Source organism: Anser cygnoides, chromosome 2 (assembly GCF_040182565.1).
Source record: "Anser cygnoides isolate HZ-2024a breed goose chromosome 2, Taihu_goose_T2T_genome, whole genome shotgun sequence".
NCBI lineage: Eukaryota > Metazoa > Chordata > Aves > Anseriformes > Anatidae > Anser > Anser cygnoides.
The window spans coordinates 127149781-127169832 of NC_089874.1; the positions used below are offsets into that span (position 1 = coordinate 127149781).

The following is a 20052-nucleotide window of genomic DNA, read 5'->3' on the forward strand; positions in this document are numbered from 1 at the left end:
AATCATTTTATAAAACCTTGCAGCACTTCTGTAAAATTTTATTTGCCCATACGTTAGCTGCAAAGAGCAGACTTTATTATTAGCCATTTCTCGTGGAGGATTCTCCAAACTGGTAAAAGGATAAAATGTTCCTATCTGAGTAGAGGCTTAAGTAACAGCTAAATTAAATCTTTGCATTAATAGTATTCATAAAAAGGCAGATGGGAGCAGAAAATGTTGCAATGAAGAATATGGAATGAGATGAGATCACAGCATCAGTCTGTCCTTTGTAGATCTGGACAATGATCACAGAGCCAGATTGGATTAGTGAAACCTATTTACCAGAAGTTCAGAGCAGTTGCATGAAGCTGAAAGGCAGTCAGGAGAGAGAGGTGGAAAATGCACCAGATTTACAGCTGCAGCGACGAAAATTTAGAAGTTTTCACCACCGTGATTTCATCCAAATGTGAGTACATCAGAACTATAATGCTGGGTACGGTGTTGTCTTTTGGATGGAAGGAGTGTTTTTATCCTCAGAGAAACCTCTGAAAGGAGCAGCTCATCTGTCTGTTCTGCTTGCGCCGCGCTGCGCTGCCAGCTCAGTGCTCTCTGCTTCTTTCTGGAGCTAATCCATGCAGGTGCTTCGACATTGTGGCTGTGTAAAATCCTTGCACGGGCAAAACTGGGAGAGATCTGGAGTCAGTGTTCGTGTACCTATGAGGTAATTGCTAAAGTGACAGCTTGCAACTGTGTGGCTATTCTGTGTGATAGAAAAGAAAATGAAGTTCTGTGAGCAGTTAGCAGCTCAGATGAACTGGGTGAACTGCATGAATGTGGAATTTAAGTCTGCTGGCTCAATAAGTGGAACATTTCCAAAGCCATGCCCTCGAAATGAATGCATGATTAACATTAATTGCTTGTAATGAAGAGTAAGAACCGGACAAAGCCTAGTCTGCATTTGATTGAACAAATTAGTTTAAACTCAATAGCTGCATATTTCAGCAACAAGAAAAAGAAAGCAGGTAAAAGCAGGGAAAACAAATTGTGGGGCCAGATCTGATCTTTACTTGCAAGCTGCAAGCCTGAGCTCTCAGCTGCTTAATTTCAGAATGTAAGTGGAAATGACAAAGTGAACCGTCATTGTAATTGTTTTTGTTGCCTGAAATCTGGACTGCACATACAAACAGCCTCTTGCAGGCAAATCCAGAAACGGCATCTGCAAGAATTCAGCCCTGCCTTCCTGCTCCTGCTCCCTGCAGAAAAATCATGTTTGCAGGGAGAGCCCTGCAACCCCACTGTTTTCATTGCTGCCATTGTATTCCTGTGCAAGTGGGTCACTCGCGTCTACCTCCGCAATTCACTCTTCTTTCAATGGCTATTCAAGTAATTGGATGTTTGCTGGTGCTGTGACTTCCCTTTCATGCCTTCCCTTTCTTCAGCCCATGTGAGCCATTTGCCACGTATGCTGGCAAATGACAGGCAGCGAGTGAGTCAGTCTGTGGATCGTACGCACTCTGAAAATAGGCAAATTTATTACCATTAAGTGCATTAGTACACGGTTCATCGTGCACCAGCCTGGTGCCAATAACAGCACAACAGTACTCACTTCTGGGAGACATATATATAAACTGTACTCCTCACACTGGGCAGTAAAATACGTAAAATACCAGAGACGTGAAGGTGATTCTTTGTGTCACTGAACTTTTCTGCACTTAATTGAAGTGTTTTGCCTACGAACAATTAATGATTATAGTCCTCACACAATAAAATACCAGCAGTAAAAGTGATTGCAGCAGCTTCAAAAGCAAGTTACAACACATTCAAAGGAAAAAAAAAAAAAGAAAAAAAAAACAACTTCATTGTGCTTGTATGGTTTTCACTCCATGCTTGCCATGTTTTAAAATATAAAACTACTCATGCAGGAGAAGGCAGTAGGGATCCTTGAGGATACCACCCCATTCAAAACAGGCTGTGATCAGGCTGACAGCTGAGCACACTCTCTAACTGTGCACGCAGATAACTTGCTTGTGATAGGTGTGTAAGCACCCTGTACCTCAGCAGGTTGCTAGCAGGGGACTTGGACAAGATTTATTACCTCCTGTCTTACCACCCTGCTTAACTATGGGCAGAGATTGGCCAAAACTCTGTTTCTGTCTTATGGGGTCCTAATGCTCAGTACTTGTATCCTCGCTGTGGTGTCTGAGCTGGTGGTCTGGTTTTCAGTGGTGCCTGCAGGTATTCAACATTGCAGAAAATCAGACCACCCATCCGAAACGGGGATTTCAGATGGATCCATGAAAGTACCTGAACAGTGAGATACCTAAAGCTGAGATCCCCAGACCTGCGGGCTAGTGGCTGTAGGCACTAAGATTCCTGGTTTGCCTAGATTCCCCCACTAAAATTGCCAAAATGCCTGGATTCCTGTGACTGAGCGCTTACACACCCCAGGGCTGGCGACTTCCCGGTGTGCAAGGGAGAAATTACGGGACGCCACAAGTCATTGCTGACATTGTCCTTCACAGACAAGGGTAGCTCTTAGACAAACGCAGGCTGTGTAGGAAGAGTGATTCTGGTCCTGTGGCCAGCTCTTCTTGTACCACGGCCCCGAAAGCTGCTCAGTTTTCCTTCATACCATCCAAGGAGAGGCCGTGGTGTGGGCAGCAGTGCCCAGCACTGTGGAGGCCACCTCTGCTGTCACTCACCCCCACGGCCCCACAGGCAGCGGGAGCAGTAGGCCCAGGTCCTTCAGGACTGCACCTCATCGCCTCAAGGCAGGAACTCAGATTAGCAGCAGGAATGAAAAGCCTTGGGCCAACTCCAGCTGCTTCCACGTCTTCCAAAGTCTCCACAAACATGAACACATAGCGAAGATGAGCACTGCAGCTCCTGGATGCCAAAAATGTAAAGGCAAACTCAGCTGGAGAGCAAGAGTCACCTGCAACTCCCTAACAAACTTTTCTGATGCTTCAAAGCCTTTGGGCTACAAATGGAGCCTGAATGGGAAGCCTCCCTTCACATGCCTTGCCTGCAGGGTCAGAATGTAGAATTAGAGTTAAACCTGGCTCTGAATTTTGCAAGTTTTTGTAGGCTCCCTTCTGTAACCAGCTGCTAAATCCTGTAGCCATAACTCCTGTATTCTGCATACAGGGGAGGGTAATAATTCTAACGTGCAAAGAGTAGGATACAATGAGAGCTGGGAGAATAACTGAGTTTTTCAGGTTTGAAGTCAAACTGGAACTAAAAGCATTTAATCAATCTTCACTTTGTCCAAAAAACACCCAAACCCAATCACTTCCATGTGAGTGCAATGACCAGTCAAAAGCTTGGCTTACGATCCTCATTTCTCATGTGTCTTGTGACCAGTGTTTCTGCTTTGCCTATGATTTTGGTGTCTTCATGGGTTTAAGAAATCAAATTGAGAAAAAGTTTAAGCAAAACGCTGCATCAAGTTAAAGTACTGAATGGGTCATTTTGTGGCTGAAAAAGAAAAAAGGAACAGATGTAGCACAAATGTTGTTATTTGGACATAATGTGATAAAACTGAAATTTCTTCATGAAGTTATTTGAGCTTTTTGGAAAAAAAATCTGTATTTAGATAAAGTGATCAGCCTCTCCAAAGTCAGTGTAGATACTAGTCATGGTTGAAGCTTGCTGGATGGAAGGAGAAACACCAGTTTCTCCTAACACCAAAGAGCCCCTATCCCAAATATCATTAGACAGGAGGCCAGGACACGGCCTCCTGTAGGAAGAGGCAGATTCCTCCTGGAAACCCATGGGAACGTGCAGACACTTTGGGAAGGCTCTTGCCCTGTGCCCACAGATGTCTGTATTGTATAGCTGGAAAATGGTCTCTGAGGTGACATTAAAAAAAAAAAAAAAAAAGATTTTATTTTGGGTTGTTTCAGTTGGAATCCTCCTTAAACCCCTTTTTTTTCCGCCCCTCCCCACCATGCCATTCTTTTGGAGGCATTTCAGAGGCATATTTGGCCTAATCTCACTGGTGTAGCACAGCTACAGCACCACAAAGTAATGAGAAGTGACTTTAAAATACTGAAATGAGGTGAGGTTTTGGTGTGGTGGTGGTGGTGTTTTATTTTTTTTTTCTCCCCCAATAATAGCAGTTATTATCCAACACCAGCTGCTCCAGCCCTTATCTTTTCTATGTCCCCCAACAGAGACTGCATGGGGGCTAAGAGAAGAGCTGACATGCACAGAGCCACCAGACAAGTGTCAGACACCATGAGCCTGTTTGGAGGCTCTCTCCCAGCTCCTGCCCCCCTACATCGGGGCAGGAAAACCTACCTGAGGTGAGGGTCTCTGCTGGTCTCCTGACACTTCGCCCCAAACAGAGCAGTGCCCATTTCCACCACAAACCAGCAAGATCCTCACCAGCATCTTCAGTGGGCACCACCCTTGTCTGCTACTTGGGCATGTCTGCCTCCACCCCACCCTGACCATTTTTCTGTTGTTCTTTTCACAGCATGTAGTCCTGCCCGAAGGAGAGCCAAAAGTACGCAGCACATCCTAACCAAGAGCGTAAGAAAAATTTCCCTCCCTCTCTTTTTTTTTGTTTGTTTTCATTCTACTTGGCTAAGCTTATCTTTCAAAATGTCATGGAGAAATGGGAAGCAGATCTTTCAGGGCAAAGAAGTTCAGCAGTGTCTGATACAGAGAATGAGAAAAGGGAGTTCCTATACAGCTACAGATGATTTAGTCTGTATATACAGATTATTACAGAATTACTTTGAAACTCCTCAAAAAATAAGGTCTTTGTGCAGAGCTATTCAAAATGAACACAGCTTATCAACACGGGTCATCTGAGGGATTCACAGACTTAACTCCTATCCATAAAGCACTAATAATAGTGCCGGAGGGACAGGCAGGAAAGAAAAACAAGCAAATCATAACAAAACGTACACACATTAACCAAGGAGCCAGTACCACATTACACAGAGAATTTGGGAGGAAAACATCAAGCAATGGGCTGTAACCTCCAGTCAAATAAATGACTCTAAGAGAGCCACAGGAGGATGCTTGTCCCTTGATCATGGTGGCATGGGGTCAACCTGGCTCCTAAACATCTCAGCAGCTTGCATCTGTGTGTGGTTCTCTCCTCTCTCTCCATCCCTACAATCCAGCCCAGTGCTCACTCCTGCTTTGGGCAGAAAAATACCTAAACATTTCCCACAGCACTGTGCTATACAGTCTCAGCTTTTTTCTCCTCATTCCCTGCTTTCCTTTCACTGAATGGGTGACTTGTGTTCATTGCAGTTCTCTTCAATAGGTCTCTAACTATTTTTGTCCCTGATTATGTCTGCTGGGCATTATTATTAAATAAATAGTAATAACAGCATTAGCAAAAGATCTGAACACTGAGAAAATGTTTTCCAAATTTAGACACTTTGAAACATTGGTTTCATTTGAGTTTTCTTGTCTTCGGAGCCAATTTTCCTTTCTTAAACCCAGTTAGCCTATTCACGACCCCTTTCATCATCCTTTTATTGCAGTTCTGTCTTGTAGGCACGACAGCCCCGCTTTCTCTTGTGCATGTTAAATCACAAGCTTTAAGACTCTTCTGTCAAAGTGTTTCTTCTCATTACAGACACAGGTAGTTCTCTAGCACTTTGTTGAAACATTTTGCTCCATGGTCTTTCCTCTTCCCATGCTCTGTCCAACTTACCATCCTGCTCCCCATTTGTAGATACCCTCCTCTTCATAGTCCAGATTCCCTAATCTCCCCACAGCACCACGGGTCCCCCTGCTTACCACACGTACCCATGCACTGGGAAAAAACTTGCCATATTTGCTTCCATCCCCTCTCCTGGTTATTAAAGCAGATCACAGAACCCAAATACTTCATAGGATACCTGGAGTGGACCCCAATAAGAGTCAGGAATATCCCTGTGGTTTTGAGTAAAGAAAAAAAAAATAAAAATAAAGTGTGTGTTTTCTCAGTTTGTAAACATCTTATTTTCATCCAGTCACTTGGGCTGAGGTCTCAAAGTGACTCTTTGACCCAAATGAGGATGAAATTCAGTGTCCCAGTGTTGCTCAAAATAAGCTGTATTTAGATATTTCTTTTTTATTTGTTATGCTCTCTCATATGTTGTCACATAATGTAAAAATAGCATAAAAGTCCAATCAAAAAGTGAATTGTTCTAATACGGCAGAATGCTTAAATAGTTCCTCTTTTCTTTTTCTTTTTCTTTTTTTTTTTTTTGACAAAATAAATACTTTTCCAACCAAATGCCCAAACTTCTTCTAATCAGAACTTTCTCATAAACCTATTCAGCTGGATAATTTTCAGCTAGCTCTCATCAAAAGCTAGGACAACCTTATGTCTGTTATGATGTTTAAAAACTCAGCAGAAAATTGTTTCTGTCATGTAGGGGGCCTCTAATATTTAATTTGGGTTGGGTCAGCTGTTGTACTCAGCACTATACTCACAAAGGTCTAAGAAAACAAGAGAGGAAAGTCCCTGTTTTGTTGCTGTATTTTGATATGATTTTCTTCTTCCTTTGGGGCTTTCCTGACCCCAATTAAAGATATCCTTTGACCAGCTCTTAGTCATGATGCACACAGCATCATATTAGCTGCGGGAGCACCAAGCCTAAGGAATGGTCTGCAGATCCAGATAAGCAAGGTTTGCAAACCAATGCAATTTGGACAGTCAGCTCTTTGACTTGTGCATTCCTCTTTTTCAGTGTGATGCAGCTGCTGATGTGCAACCATTCAAATAAATTGCACCCAGTGGAATATAGATGCCTGTGAGGAAGTTGTGATTACCAATTTCTATACCCACACTAACGTAGCAGTATGATTATTTATTTTTCACTTTTACTTCTGCACCTGCAGTCTGTGCTGTAGAAATGCCTCAGCTAACTTGAGAGCTTCTGCTCTGGTGATTGCAGTGGATGCACAACTTTAATCCTAGGGAAGGGCAAAAATAGCGAGCAGTGTGGACATCTGCCAGACTTTTTTTCATGGCAAAAATACTCAAGCAGTGTAGCACTGAGTGATTTAACATTCAGGCGACTGACCTAAGGTAACTTCAATGACATTTGAGAATCCACCCCAAAAGCACAACCATGGCAGTGGAAGGGTGAAAGGGAGAAGCACCTTCTTTAATAAAATTATTTCAATGATATTGTTATTTGCAGTTCCTGTTGTCCTATTAAAAGTTCTTCCCAGTGAGAGTAGATCCTTTCTTTTGATTTCCTTGCACTCCTATTCCCCAAGTATTGGGATAACAACTCTAAAAACACTCGATGACTGTACCTGAATACTTTGCAGAAAGCTGGCAAATCCCTCTGTGTATGCTAGTGCTGCCACATTAAAAATTAGATCAGCATTAGACCATCAAAAAGAGCTTAGCTCCAAAAATCTGATATTTCCTCTATAAACAATCAGCTCATCGTCCAGCCTCTAAGCTTTGAAGTTTTACCCAAATCCAGATGTTTAATTGGCCCCTTCTGGGGGGCTTTGGTTCCAAGAGTGCTGATGGGGTTGCTGGAGCAGCCTCTGCACTGTCCTGCAATGCTCCTGTGTCCTCTGTGTCCCTTGTGTAACACTAGCAGGTGTGCAAGGCCTCAGTGCCCTCACGTACATGTCCACAAAAAAAAAAAAAAAAAAAAAAAAAGACATTTTGTTGAGCTCTGAATTCAGAGTCAGCATCCTGCAAACAGAATGAACCGTGCAAATGACATAGAGGTTTAAGTTAGTAATTATTTCAAGAGCAGCGTACTAATTCGGCAGAGTCTAGATGACTCTGCCATTCACACAAGATTTAAATTTCCTAGTGCATTTAGAAAAGAAAAGTGACTTCTAGCTGATCCTTCTGCCTTACCCTAAGTACCCTAGAGAAATGTCAGCTCCACTTTAGATCAAAAGTGTGTTGCAGCAGGTTTAGTTTCCTGACCTAGATAAGTCTTTATGTATTACAATAATGGGTGAGGTAGCCAAAGTCGCAGTGAAGTCTCGAATTAGGAGTTGAGAAACTCCCAAAGTGTACTACAGCCAAATGCTGCAAACAAGCAAGTTAACTGAGATGGTGCTGCTGTCCCTGACTGTAATGGCAAATGGCACTGAAACTTGCTTGAGGGTGTTATGGCACTACTGATACGGCATGTAGCAAGAGACCTTGAGAACATAGATAACGTGCCTAAATAATTCCTGCTATTTACGGAGTTCAAACTAAATATCATCCCCTGCAATGCACCGGCAGATTGTTAAGTTTCAAGTCAGTTGTGGTTTACACTGATCAAACAAGCCACTTTCAGGACTAGAGACTGCTGCAGCCCGCCTCCTACTTACCAAAAATGCTCTTTCCATGACCATGCAAAAGCAGCGACCTCAGGTGTCTCGGTAGGAGAGGGCTGCAGAAATTTTCAGCCACACACCAGACAAGACTGCGTGTGAGCAAGAGCTAAATGATGGAGCAGCAAGAGGAGGCCTCCTGCCACCATCAGCCCCCTCATTCTTGAGTTTTGGGCAGGATGGTGTGGCCGAACCCTGTCCGGCAGTGCCAGATTCCTGGTCAGGAGAGCCAGGCCCCACCTGGTGCACGTGCCTGACTTCAAGGACACCAGCAGTCCCTCTGGCTTTACCTTAGCACTGGGCACATCCTTAAGTATCTTACAGAGAAGGGACTGCGCTAGGCTGCGTGCCAAGATGCACCGAACTAGAAGAAAACCCCTCTTAGGTCTCGGATTAGGGCTTGGTGGCCTCACCAGCCCTTTGCAGCAGCATTTCTGCCTGCTGTCGGCTCCTGGTCCCACCGGTCAGGAGGATCCAGACCAGACTCCTGCGGATACAAGGAATCTGAAAAAGTAAAAAGCGGTCAGGTTTGGGCTTTTATTTTGTTCCGGTTTTGGGAAACATCTGTTTGCACGTGTTTTTAAATCTGCCTGAAGGTTCACAAACACAGAATATTGCACATTAACAGTACACCGAATTCTAATTTATTTAAAGAAATTGAACGATTTTATGAATGCAAGGGGACGTGCCTCAATGCTGTCTTGTTTTTATCTGGAGTGTTTGTTAGAAGGCAGACCGGTGGGTGGAATGAGGCCTTTTCTTTGTCAAATAGCAGGTGAGACAGGAGAGGCCTGAAGAAATAGCATTTTTGATTCACATTGCGTAACTTTAACTGACTGCCCAAAATATGATGCAATAAGAAATTAAAGCTAAGCTGACTCAGAGGGGTATCCTGAATCAGTAGAAGTTAATGAGGGCCACACTTCATTCTCTTGAAACGAATGCAGGAAGCTGCCGCTCAGCACCTGGGTCCCCGAGGGAACACACCTGATTTTTCCGTGCTTTGTATTTCTGAAGCTCAGAGTCAGAAACCAAACAAGATGAATCCCACCCCGGTCCCCACCAAACAAACCTCTCCCCAGATGGCAGGAAAGCAATCAGAGGAGCAAGCAGCACACTGCTCCCAGCCAAGGCTGCTCCATCGGGACTCCGACAGCAGACCCCCTGGGGGCCTGCAAAGGTGGCCCTGTCCCAGCCTGGCTCTAACAGGAGGCTTTTACCTCTTCCCTGCAGGTGATAGCAGTGTCTGACTGTCAGCCCCACCACGGTAATCTCCACCAAATGTTCTACAGAGAAGAGGAGGTGCGGGGTTTGGGCCGCCTGCGGGGCGGGCAGCAGGGACCCTGCACCACCATGCACGGTAAGTCCTCAGAAATGGCTCCACCGCCTTCTGGGTCTCCATCGCTTCAGAACATTTCTAGATGTTGCAGTCTTCCAGTCTGCAGTGAAGCAGACATTTTGTTATGTTGGGAAAGGGTACTTCCATGCTTAAAACACTCAGTGGAATTTATGAGATAAAGACCACATCATTGCAGAGCTCTGCTCCCTGCAAGAGCAAGCTAATAAAGCAGCACTTGCTTTATTCAAAGTCATAAACTCTCCCTTTCCAAGAGTTGACAGTATTGTAGCAATGATAGATTGCTTATAACTGAGCTTGCCTGACTCATCTTATTATATAAGATCCCTGTTCAGTTCCTTAAAATTTGCCAAAACATAATCATTTGGGATGAAATTTTAGATTCTGGCTGTCAGCCACGGGCCTGATTTTTTTTTTTTTCAACCAAAACTTGTTCATCATATTTGTGAGAACCCATGAAGGAGAAAATAGAGTTTGCCAATGCAAAAACAAGGAAATGAATAAACATAAACAGACTGGTCGTTCAGTTCCTTCAGTGCTGATGTGTTATGCTTGGAAGGAGGAAGCTGGAGCAGGGCCATGAAGTTTGGCATGGGATGGCCTTTTAATCAAAAACACACCTTTTGCTCTCCCATGAAAAACCACCCAGATGCAATCCAGCTAAAAGACTTTGAAAAACCCCATATGCCACACGTTTGGTAGAGACATAGGAAGTTTAGCTGTTAAAAGCTGTTAAAAATGTAAAGCAGATCCTACCATGAACGAGCATGTTCTTCACACCACTGGTCTGCAACTGCGTGGTTTGTAAGCCACCTGATCTGAACACGGAGTGGGCAAGAGCAGGGCCTGGGAAACTGGGAAGGGACAAATTGAGCTTGGGACTGTGGGGAAAGATCTGAAACCAGGAAAGGAGCCAGGACATGGCTGAACAAAGAGCTGGGGCTGAGGGGTTGGAGGAGGGATGGAGCAGGAGTGTTTGGGACTGGCTGGGGGGCAGTGGGTGGCAGAGAGGTACTAGGGGAGAAAGAAGAGACTTGTGGTGTCTGTTGTGAGGGGGAGCAAAGGGGAAAAGAGACCAGATAGGCACCAATGGGAGAAAGGATGCGGGAATCTGAAAAGAGGAGTGGAAAATGGGGGAAACAGTTCTCATAAGGGGAGAAAGGGAAGTGATTGGGCAAAGAAACTGAATGGGAAAGAGGGAGCAACTAAGGTTAAATTAACTGTGCTGAGCAAGAGATCTGGAAATAAAACAGAGGCAAAAGGGACTGTTGGAGGAGCAGATAGAGGGGGAAAGGATTTCACCAGGAGCCAATTTCACCAGGAGCAGCTGTTCAGGACACCAGAGCTCCTCTAGGGCTACCTTAGCTTGTGTAGCATAATGAGGACATTAGTAGGATGCTGGCACAGAAAGTGCTCAGAGAACGCAGTGGGACATCTCCAAGTTCCTGAAATAGTTCCCTAAGCTCTGTCCCTCACTGCCAACGGGTTCCTCAGCGATGCACATCACCTAACACAGCTGATACATCCCCTGTTTTCTGGGTGCCCATTTCACAATTCAGACTCTGATACCCAGGAGCACTCAGTTCTAGCTGCCACAAAAAGCTGTACTTTGACTGCAAACCGTGCTGCATTCTGCTCAATTCCTCTGAAAACTTCGTCTCAGGAAACTCTAATCTTAAACTCTTTGTTAAACTCTTTGTTTCCCCAGTATAACCCCTTATCCTCCAGGAGCCTATGAAGCTGTTGGATTTTTTTTTAACGTTTGTGCAGATGTTGACCACAGTGACCAGCAATACAGAAAAGGCCATAAAAATGAATAGTCTAGCCCTCAGAGGATTCACTGGTGGGAAAACTGGGTATAGGACCGCCTACTGAACAATAAAAGCTGAGGATGAATAACTACTTTCTGAGTGAACACTCTCTATGTGGTGCACTGAATGGGGCAGAACAATCTGTGGAAAAATGGTTTCTGGTCACAAATTAGAGCCTGAATCTCAAAGGGGAATAAAATAATCATGGTCCAGTTCTGGTGCTTCATAACTTTTGATCACCTGACTACAAATTTAGCATTGTAAGGGGAGAAAAGCGGAAGTGTTTGCAAATATTTGTATGAAAATAAAAATAGCCCTTTGCTATGATCAAAGGATCATAGAACGGTTTGGGTTGGATGATGTGCTACAGCTTCTGGTTTCAGCAGGCGTTGTACTAACAAATAGCTACACAGAGAATGAGGTGCCATGGAAGAGTGCAGAAAGGTTTCTGCAGCTGTTTCTCAACAGCTGGAGAGCCAGCCTAATGTGTTATAAAGTGATATATATATATTTGTCCCAGGATGTACAACATCTGTTTGCATTAATTTCCGTACAAATGTGCCCTCTACATAAATTTCACCCCTCAAAAACATCCTTCAACATCCTTACTGGGAATAGTTCTGACTTTGGTGTTTTCCAGGCCTGCTTCATAGACAATTATTGCTGAATATTAAGCAGACTACAGATTTGATAAAGCACAAATTGAAATCTGGGTAATAGAACAAACAGTTAAATTTTCATAGGAAGCTAGAAATGTGCAAAGAGTACAGATGAGAGCATCAGCTTGCTTATTGCTAGCATTAGAAACGCTGTACAAATATCAAGGCATAAGGACAGTCCGTACTAGCATGGAGCAGGTCAGGTGTCAAGGCCAGAACAATAAACTCCTGACAGCCCTCAAAGCTGTGCTCTGCTTCACAGGGTGGATAGATTAAATATTTAAGTGTATATATGCATTTATTCTACATGAAAGAAGTACTCGGTTTTGTACAAGCACTCATCTTGGAAATATAGGGCAAAGTCATAGTAAAAGGTTTGGAGCAACCCTTGTCCCGTGCTTGGCCATCCAGAGCACCTTCTTGAAGTGGCATTCACAGTGCACCCAGCCACCCCTGTCCTGACAAGCACTTACCAAATTGAAGCCATGAGGACTTACTTTTGCTTAAATATTTTGCAAAAGTTGACCAGAACATTTTCTATATGTAAAAATAGGGGCATGCTGAATGGAAGAATCAGACAATATAAGAGCAAACAAACAAACAATATATATATGTTTATTGTTTATATATATATTGTTTATATATATTGTTTATATATTGTAATATTTATATAGATTATATATTGTTATAGAATACAGTTTATATATTGTAACTATATATATATATATTATGTATAATGGGAATATATATATATATGGACATTAGCTGAAGCACTGGTGCCTGGAGCCACTTTCCCAATACTGTTAGTAACCTAACACACAAGATGAGAGAAAGTAATTGAATTAAACTTTGACGTGAGGGATACGGTTAGGTACCTAATGGAATTACTGGTGGGGGAGAGCAGCAGGAGAGAAGCTAGTTGAGATATTTATCTTGGTCAGCTATTGCCCCCAGAAGGACAAGATATTTCTGACTGTTAACTCACGCTGGAGACAGTGCTATAAGCAGCATCCCTGCTATTTCTGTGGTTTCCAGTTATTATTTATATTTCCTTGGTAACAGCAGTTGTGAATCATATTGTATCTTCTATCTTGGTGAGTCCTGGTGTTTCCGTAAGTCTCTGCCCTTCCCTTACTTGAATACCACTTTTAAAAAAGAGCAGACACCTAAAAATGGCCAGGAATGAAAAGAAAGAGGGGAGGAAAAAAAAAGAAAGAGAGAGAGAGAGAGAGAGAGAGATCCACATCATTCCCACAGCCAAATGGGAGGATTTGGCTCTGTGAGAAAAAATCTGGAATCCCTTCTTCATTTATTTCCTTGGCACAACTAGCAGGAATGTCAGCGAGCATTTACATGGGGAGAAGTTCTCGGCTGAGCACACGCCTGTAATTGCAAGCTAACCTCCAGGCTCGAGGACAGCAGAGAGAGGTCCCACTCGGCCAGAGGCAGAGAGAAAAGTTAAAATCCCTCCCTGTGGTGGGGTGGATGTCACACACATCGCTGTCCGTGTAAGAATAATTCCATGGGTCAACCCAGAAAGGAGAATGACTCCCTGCTCCTAGGCAGGACAAACCTGGTGGGGAGCTCAAGTGTGCACAAAAACTGAGTTAGCTTTTTTCATGTACATACACACTTTTATAAAAATAAGTGTATACACATGTACACACACACACACATACATATAAAAGTGTTAGCAGTGGGAAAAGGCTCCCATTTGGTCTAAGGAAAGTTCATCATCTCATTTGAAAAGTCTAAGCGCAGTTAAATGCTTTTTTTGTAATTACTTAAGCAATTTCAATATCACTCATTTTGACATCGCAGTAGATTATCAGAATAAAGATTTTTTTTTTTTCACTTTTGGCTATAATCAGATCTGGTGGAACTACAACCTGAACCCTGGCTGTTTTCATACTTAGCTTAAGTATGTGGAAGGATGCTTTTAATACAAGCTGTGCCAATGGGATAATCACTAATAATGCCCTGTTTCTTATGCTTTGCAGTGGGAATAACTGAACGAGAGTCATCCAAGTCCTGTAATCACCAGTCAGATAGAAAATCTTTGGTAAGTGAATACAGCAAGACCACCTACCGCTGCCTAATGCATATTAAAACCTAGTACCTGTTAACATGTCCCACATTAACAGAGTGGCAGCACTTGCAGGTTTCACAGTCTTCTTCAAGGCTTTGAGACAGGCTTGATGCCAGGGGCTACCCAGCTGGGAGCAGCGGCTGGCGCAGGAGAGCTGCCCCTCCTGAACCGGGGACACATTGTAGGGTGGAGGCAGGCAGGCACCTGCATGGTCAGCCCTGGCAAGGCTTGGGAGGAATTAGCCTCTTGCTCCTCAGGAAACCTCATCAATTGGGAAAAGATGTATTTCTAAGATGGAATAAGTGTCAAATAATTCACACACTCCGGAACGTAACGCTGAAAAGATGATCAGATCAATCACAAAGGTGAATACAGAGTCAACAGGAAATCATCATACAAAATCTGAAAATTTGTTCTGTAGTAGGGACAAAATGTTTTGGTTCAGAATGATTCAGCTTTACTAAAATATTTTCCTCCTCTTTTTTTTACAAAAACAATTTTCGAAGTCCTTACATTCTGTAAAAAATAGATTTTCAAACAGAAAATAGGGCTCTGAAAAGTTTCTGACAAACACTAAACTAAGCTACAGAAACTTTATGGCTTCAAATGCTCTTTGGATGGCTACAATATACCAGCTAGCTGTTAGCTGGCCTACGCTCAAGGAAAACGACCAATATTTAAGGATGGTCAGAATTAACAGCATTAATTTTATTAATGTAATGAAACTAATTACACCTACCAGCAATTAACCTGGTGTTGTGGTTTAACCCGGCTGGCAGCTAAACACCACACAGCCGTTCGCTCACCCTCCCCCCTCCCTCTCTGGGATGGGGGAGAGAAACGGGAAAGTGAAGCCTGTGAGTTGAGATAAAGACAGTTTATTAAGACAGGAAAATAATAATAACAATAATAATAATAATAGTGATAATGGTAATAGTATTAACAATAATAATGTGTAAGAAAACAAGTGATGCACAATGCAATTGCTCACCACCCGCTGACCGATGCCCAGCCTATCCCCGAGCAGCCGGCCCCCCACCCCGGCCAGCCACCCCTATATATTGTTTAGCATGACGTCAGATGGTATGGAATACCCCTTTGGCCAGTTTGGGTCAGCTGTCCTGGGTCTGTCCCCTCCCAGCTCCTGCTGCACCCCCAGCCTGCTCGCTGGCAGGACAGAGCAAGAAGCCGAAAAGTCCTTGGCCTGGTGTAAACACTGCTCTGCAACAATTAAAACATCAGCATGTTATCAGCGCTCTTCTCATCCTAATCCAAAACATAGCACCCTACCAGCTACTATGAGCTACTTAACTCTGTCCTGACTGGAACCAGGACACCTGGTTGAATTTCAGAGAGTATTTGCAGAAGTAATTTCAAACATCTTTAAGTCTGGGATTCTTTCAGAGCACACCTAAAAGTATCCAGTTCAGGGGAAACATTCATAAAGGCTCAAGAAATTGTGATGGTTGTGGAAAGCAGCCGTAGGTGTGACCTGCACCAAAGAAGCCAGGCGTAAAAACTAAGGAATAAAAAGTTCTGCTAACCTCCCACATTTTTTGGGAGGTGTAAGTCCTGCTCGTACAGCCGCTGTGCTGAAACCAGTGAGACCATTCACGTGAGCAAAATGTTTGTGCGGGCAAGGGTACAGCAGTCAGGTCCTTAACCTGCTTTTTCTTGCTAAGAGATTTACAGTATGTATTCATTTTCCTTAAAAATAAATAAATAAATAAATAAGCCTCTTTCCTCAGACTAAGGTTCCCACTCACCAGCGCTGTTCTTTTCCCCCAGCAGCCCCCATCATCGCTAGCCATCCCCATCGCAGCGAAGCCGGCGGCTCTCACAGGCTCCCCCACGGATGACCACCCGCGCGCAGACGAGTGAGTCCCAGCCCCAGCCCCAGCCCCTGCCCCAGCCTCCCCAACGCAGCCGCGCGTGGGCACTGCCTGGTGAGGAGGGAACGGGTGACACCCCCCAGGCAGGCACCACTTCACCAGGATCACAAGGAATTCCTCAGCCGCAGACCTCTGAATCGCAGCTGTAAAACCTGCTCAGAGAAGCTCTGCTTGCTTCCCAAAGGGAGGGAGGAATTGGCTGAAGAACACATCGATGACTTTGGTAACCGTGGCTATTGTACAGCCACCCTGGTGTCAGCTACAGTTCTGTCACTAGGAAAAAAAAAATCTAAATTCAAAATTTAAGTATTTTCCCCTAAGTAGTCTATAATATTGGTCCTAAGGCAGTTTGGAAAATTTAATTAAGTTGCCATTTTGTCTCTGAAGTGTAATTAAGGAACAGTCTGAGCATAGTATAAATGCTCATTGTCACAGCGTCATGGGGACACCCATACCTTCGGAAACGGGCAGCCCACGGGTTTCAGTGGCTGGTCATCATAGGGAAGGAAAAAGGGCCCCAGAGATGAGTGCTTTATTCCAGCCCTCCTGTGCTTTATTTGCCAGCCACAGGCAGTATTTGAGGAAGATGGCAGAGTACGACCTGACCCTGCCACCAGGAGCAGAAGCTTCTCTACCACTGACAGGAGGCAACCTGTGCGGGACGCCCAGCCTGCTGAGGAAGATGTGGATGAAGCACAAGAAGAAGTCGGAGTACCTGGGGGCAACCAACAGTGCCTTTGAGGCAGACTGATAAGTCCTGGCATCACTCAGAAAGACAGAAGTTCCTTTAGCCAGGACAAGGTGCTCTAGGATTGATAAGGGAACAGACACAGCACAGCTCCCCCAGGAAAACGATATCCTTTTCATTACTTGATGCCATTGCCTCAGAAAGGTAGGAGAAAGGCTAATTAAGGTAAAAATGGTGAGTGTGCTGCAACGTGCTAGCCTTTCTTTGTTGCAATACACTAGAACCCCAAGTATCCCACTAGATTTACGTCTTGACTCAATGCTGAAACTGCTGCTGACCTATTGTACATGCCCTGTCTGAATCAGCTCAGACTCACAACAAGAGAAGCCTGCCAAGATGCTCGTGTGTTCCTGCAAGGTTATGGTTCTGGTTTTGTTACTGAGTGCCATTGAGTGCCAGGGGTTTGCTTGTTGTGTACCACTGCTTGCCCTCTTCCTCTTCTCATATCCTCTCTTCTGAGAAAGGAGACAAAAAATGCATCTTACAATTTGCTTGGTTGAATGACGTATGCTAGACAACTTTTTTCTTCAGTTTTGATGTTTCAAGACAGGAGTAAAAGGTGCAAAAAATTTTAAAGAAAAGATGAGTCAGAACTGAGCGAGTTTGCAAATACAGATTTACCAAACTTTGCCACATGGCAAGTCACTGGTGCTTTAAAGTGCCCTGCCAGTTCAAACTATGAGCTACTGAATAACCTCAAGAAATACTTTCTTCCATTGAACCTGATTATTAAGTCAGTAACTTGCTGTCTACCTGTGTGGCACAGAACATTTTCCTAAGTGCACAAAATGCTAGTAGAAAAGAAAATACATAAATGATGCAAGTAGACATCTAAATGTGAGATATTTGCATATACCAGACCTTTGCTTATGAGCTGGTGGATTCAATGGAATCCCCTACCCCCAATTTTTTTTCAAAATTAGAAATTGCTGACCATGGTCCCTTGAGCTTTCCTCTCAAAAAAAAAAAAAAGTAATACAAAAAATGTCACTGGTATTACAGACAACATTGTATTAGTCAAGAACAATACTTGTCTCACGTAAGTGCTCCCTTGGTTATTGTACAAGACTTTGGTTTGCCTAAATACACGATTTTAAATATAAACTTGGGGAAATTATGGGTGCTGCAGCTCATAGCAATGATGATTTTCTCTGATCTAACTGCCAGGGCTCCAAAGCATAAATGAATAGGTGGCCATTGGTGCGCCAGAGGTGTGAATGGTATGACTGCAGCCAGCAGCGTAACTGCAGTTACATCTCCTTCCCTTCCTACCACAACTACCCAGGTAATTTCTGCACTTGTGGTATCTGCCAGCTTCATCCGCTGCTTGTGTTAAGATCATCTTCAACTTGGGCTTTGAAAAAACGTATTCCAAGTTTCTCTTCCAGCGGAGGACTGAGAGAGCCTCGGACTACAGCCTACAGAGGTGCAGGCTTGGGCAGTGATCCACAGCCAAAGGCCACCAAATCAGAGGTACCAAGGCACAGCCCAGGCAGAAGGGAAAGGCTGCAAAAGCAACCAGGTCCATTGGCTTTGGGGTGAGAAGGGTGGAGAGGTACACAGGAAAGGTTCACAGCTGAGAAACCAAAGTCTGTGTGATGTGAAAGCAACTGCAGCAGACTGGTACCCAGCTTGCTTTAGAGAGTGCGTGTCCCCAGCTGCTCCAAGGAGCTGGACGTGCTGGAGAAGGTGCGATGTGGCTGGAAGGGCTCCTTTAAAAACATATGATGTCTTGTCACCCTGAGTCTGCCAAGAGGAGAGAGGAACTAGGCCTTCATAAAACACCTCAGCTGCCCATCGGTGCTCAGTAACTTGGAGGACAGCACCACAGATAGAAATCACACAGCCTCTCCCCTTTCTCCTTCTTACCAAAGGCAACCAGCCTGAGGCAGACCCAGCCCAGGGAGATGAGCTCCTCTCCTGCTTCTCTTGCATCCTCCCGGGAGAGGAGAATCACACAGCTCCCCGTTAACCACACACAATAGGAGGCAAACCCCTCACAGGGGTTCACCCCACCTTTCAGCTGGAGCTTTTCACCCACTGCCCACGTGCAATAGTCTAGATGGTGTAACTCTGCCAAAATCAGGTCCTCTGTGGCTGAACCGAGCTGGAGCCATCCCCAAATTTTTCCTGAAATGTGTTTTACAAATATCATGAACCACACTATCCCCTCCCCTGCCCCCAGCCCTGCCAGCAGCTTTGGCCTTGGTGGCACATGCTATTTTTACGTGAATAGGTAAACCTAGTGCATTGGGTGGGACTATTTGCTTGTACAGCAACACATACGTTCAAGGAGTAGGGAGAACAGTAATAACTGGACTCATTCCCTAAGCAAAGCAAAAATAAAAAGCAGAAAAACAGAGGGAAATGTCCATTTGCTGCATTTGGGGGAATTAAGGCTCTGAGTACTTGCGATACCTGCCCTTGTAGCTAATGTGACCTGGAGAGTTCAGTCCAGGGCAGCAAGCGTTTTGTCTGTTGAGAGCTGTACCTTAGTATTTCATTTTGTTAATTAATAGCTTTAAGCAGTATGAGGATGGAGAAGAGATGGTTAATGTTTCTACATAATATTTGCTGTATCTTGAAATGTGTATTTATGGTTTCCTTATTTATTTAATTTATAATTTGTGTCTGCGAGAGAAGGAGAGATTTGCAAGATGCATAATTAACTCCTCTGTATCCCAGGAACTGCTGTGAAGATTTCTTGTATTGTAGTAGATACCTATTTTATTGATTCAAATAAAATATGTCCTATTCATACAAAAAATAAAAGAAACATGTAGCATGTGGTAACATATGGATCTTGGTGACTTAAAAGCCTTTTGGAAGGATTTTGTGAGAAATAAAGGCAGGTTTTCTGATACCGAAGAACACACACATCTGATGGCAAAAATCCAAGGTTTGTTCCCCCACAGGAAGAGCCCGGAATTACGTGTTTGTGAACGGTCCCAGTACTGTAGTAGTGGAAAAGCCTTCCGTTTTTATTAGATACTCAGAGAAAAGCCCTGGCACAGCCAGGCATTAGACATTACACATATGTTTATTCATCTGATCAGAAGCGCACTATGGACAATGATGTCTAGTCTCCTTGTGGCCCTGGGAGGCGAGCAGTGTCACCTCCCTCCGTCCCATCACATAAGAGCACCAAGACAGAGATTCCTCGAGGGTAATTAAGGCCCTAGTAGAAAATAAAACCAAGCA

General features: G+C 44.0%; 1 protein-coding gene across 2 annotated transcripts; it reads left to right on the plus strand.

Moving 5' to 3' along the window:
• The first annotated feature begins 259 nt into the window (after positions 1-259).
• On the plus strand, positions 260-19697 carry VXN (vexin). Of its 2 annotated transcripts, none has more exons than XM_048061853.2 (6): positions 260-445; positions 4460-4515; positions 9529-9655; positions 14123-14184; positions 16000-16088; positions 16668-19697. In XM_048061853.2, the coding sequence occupies exons 1-6, from the start codon at positions 379-381 to the stop codon at positions 16852-16854; spliced, it is 588 nt and encodes a 195-aa protein (XP_047917810.2). In that variant the 5' UTR covers positions 260-378; the 3' UTR covers positions 16855-19697. The 2 variants fall into 2 exon arrangements, with proteins under 2 accessions (XP_047917810.2, XP_013028010.2); XM_013172556.3 differs by having other exon boundaries at positions 16003-16088.
• Positions 19698-20052: the final 355 nt, after the last annotated feature.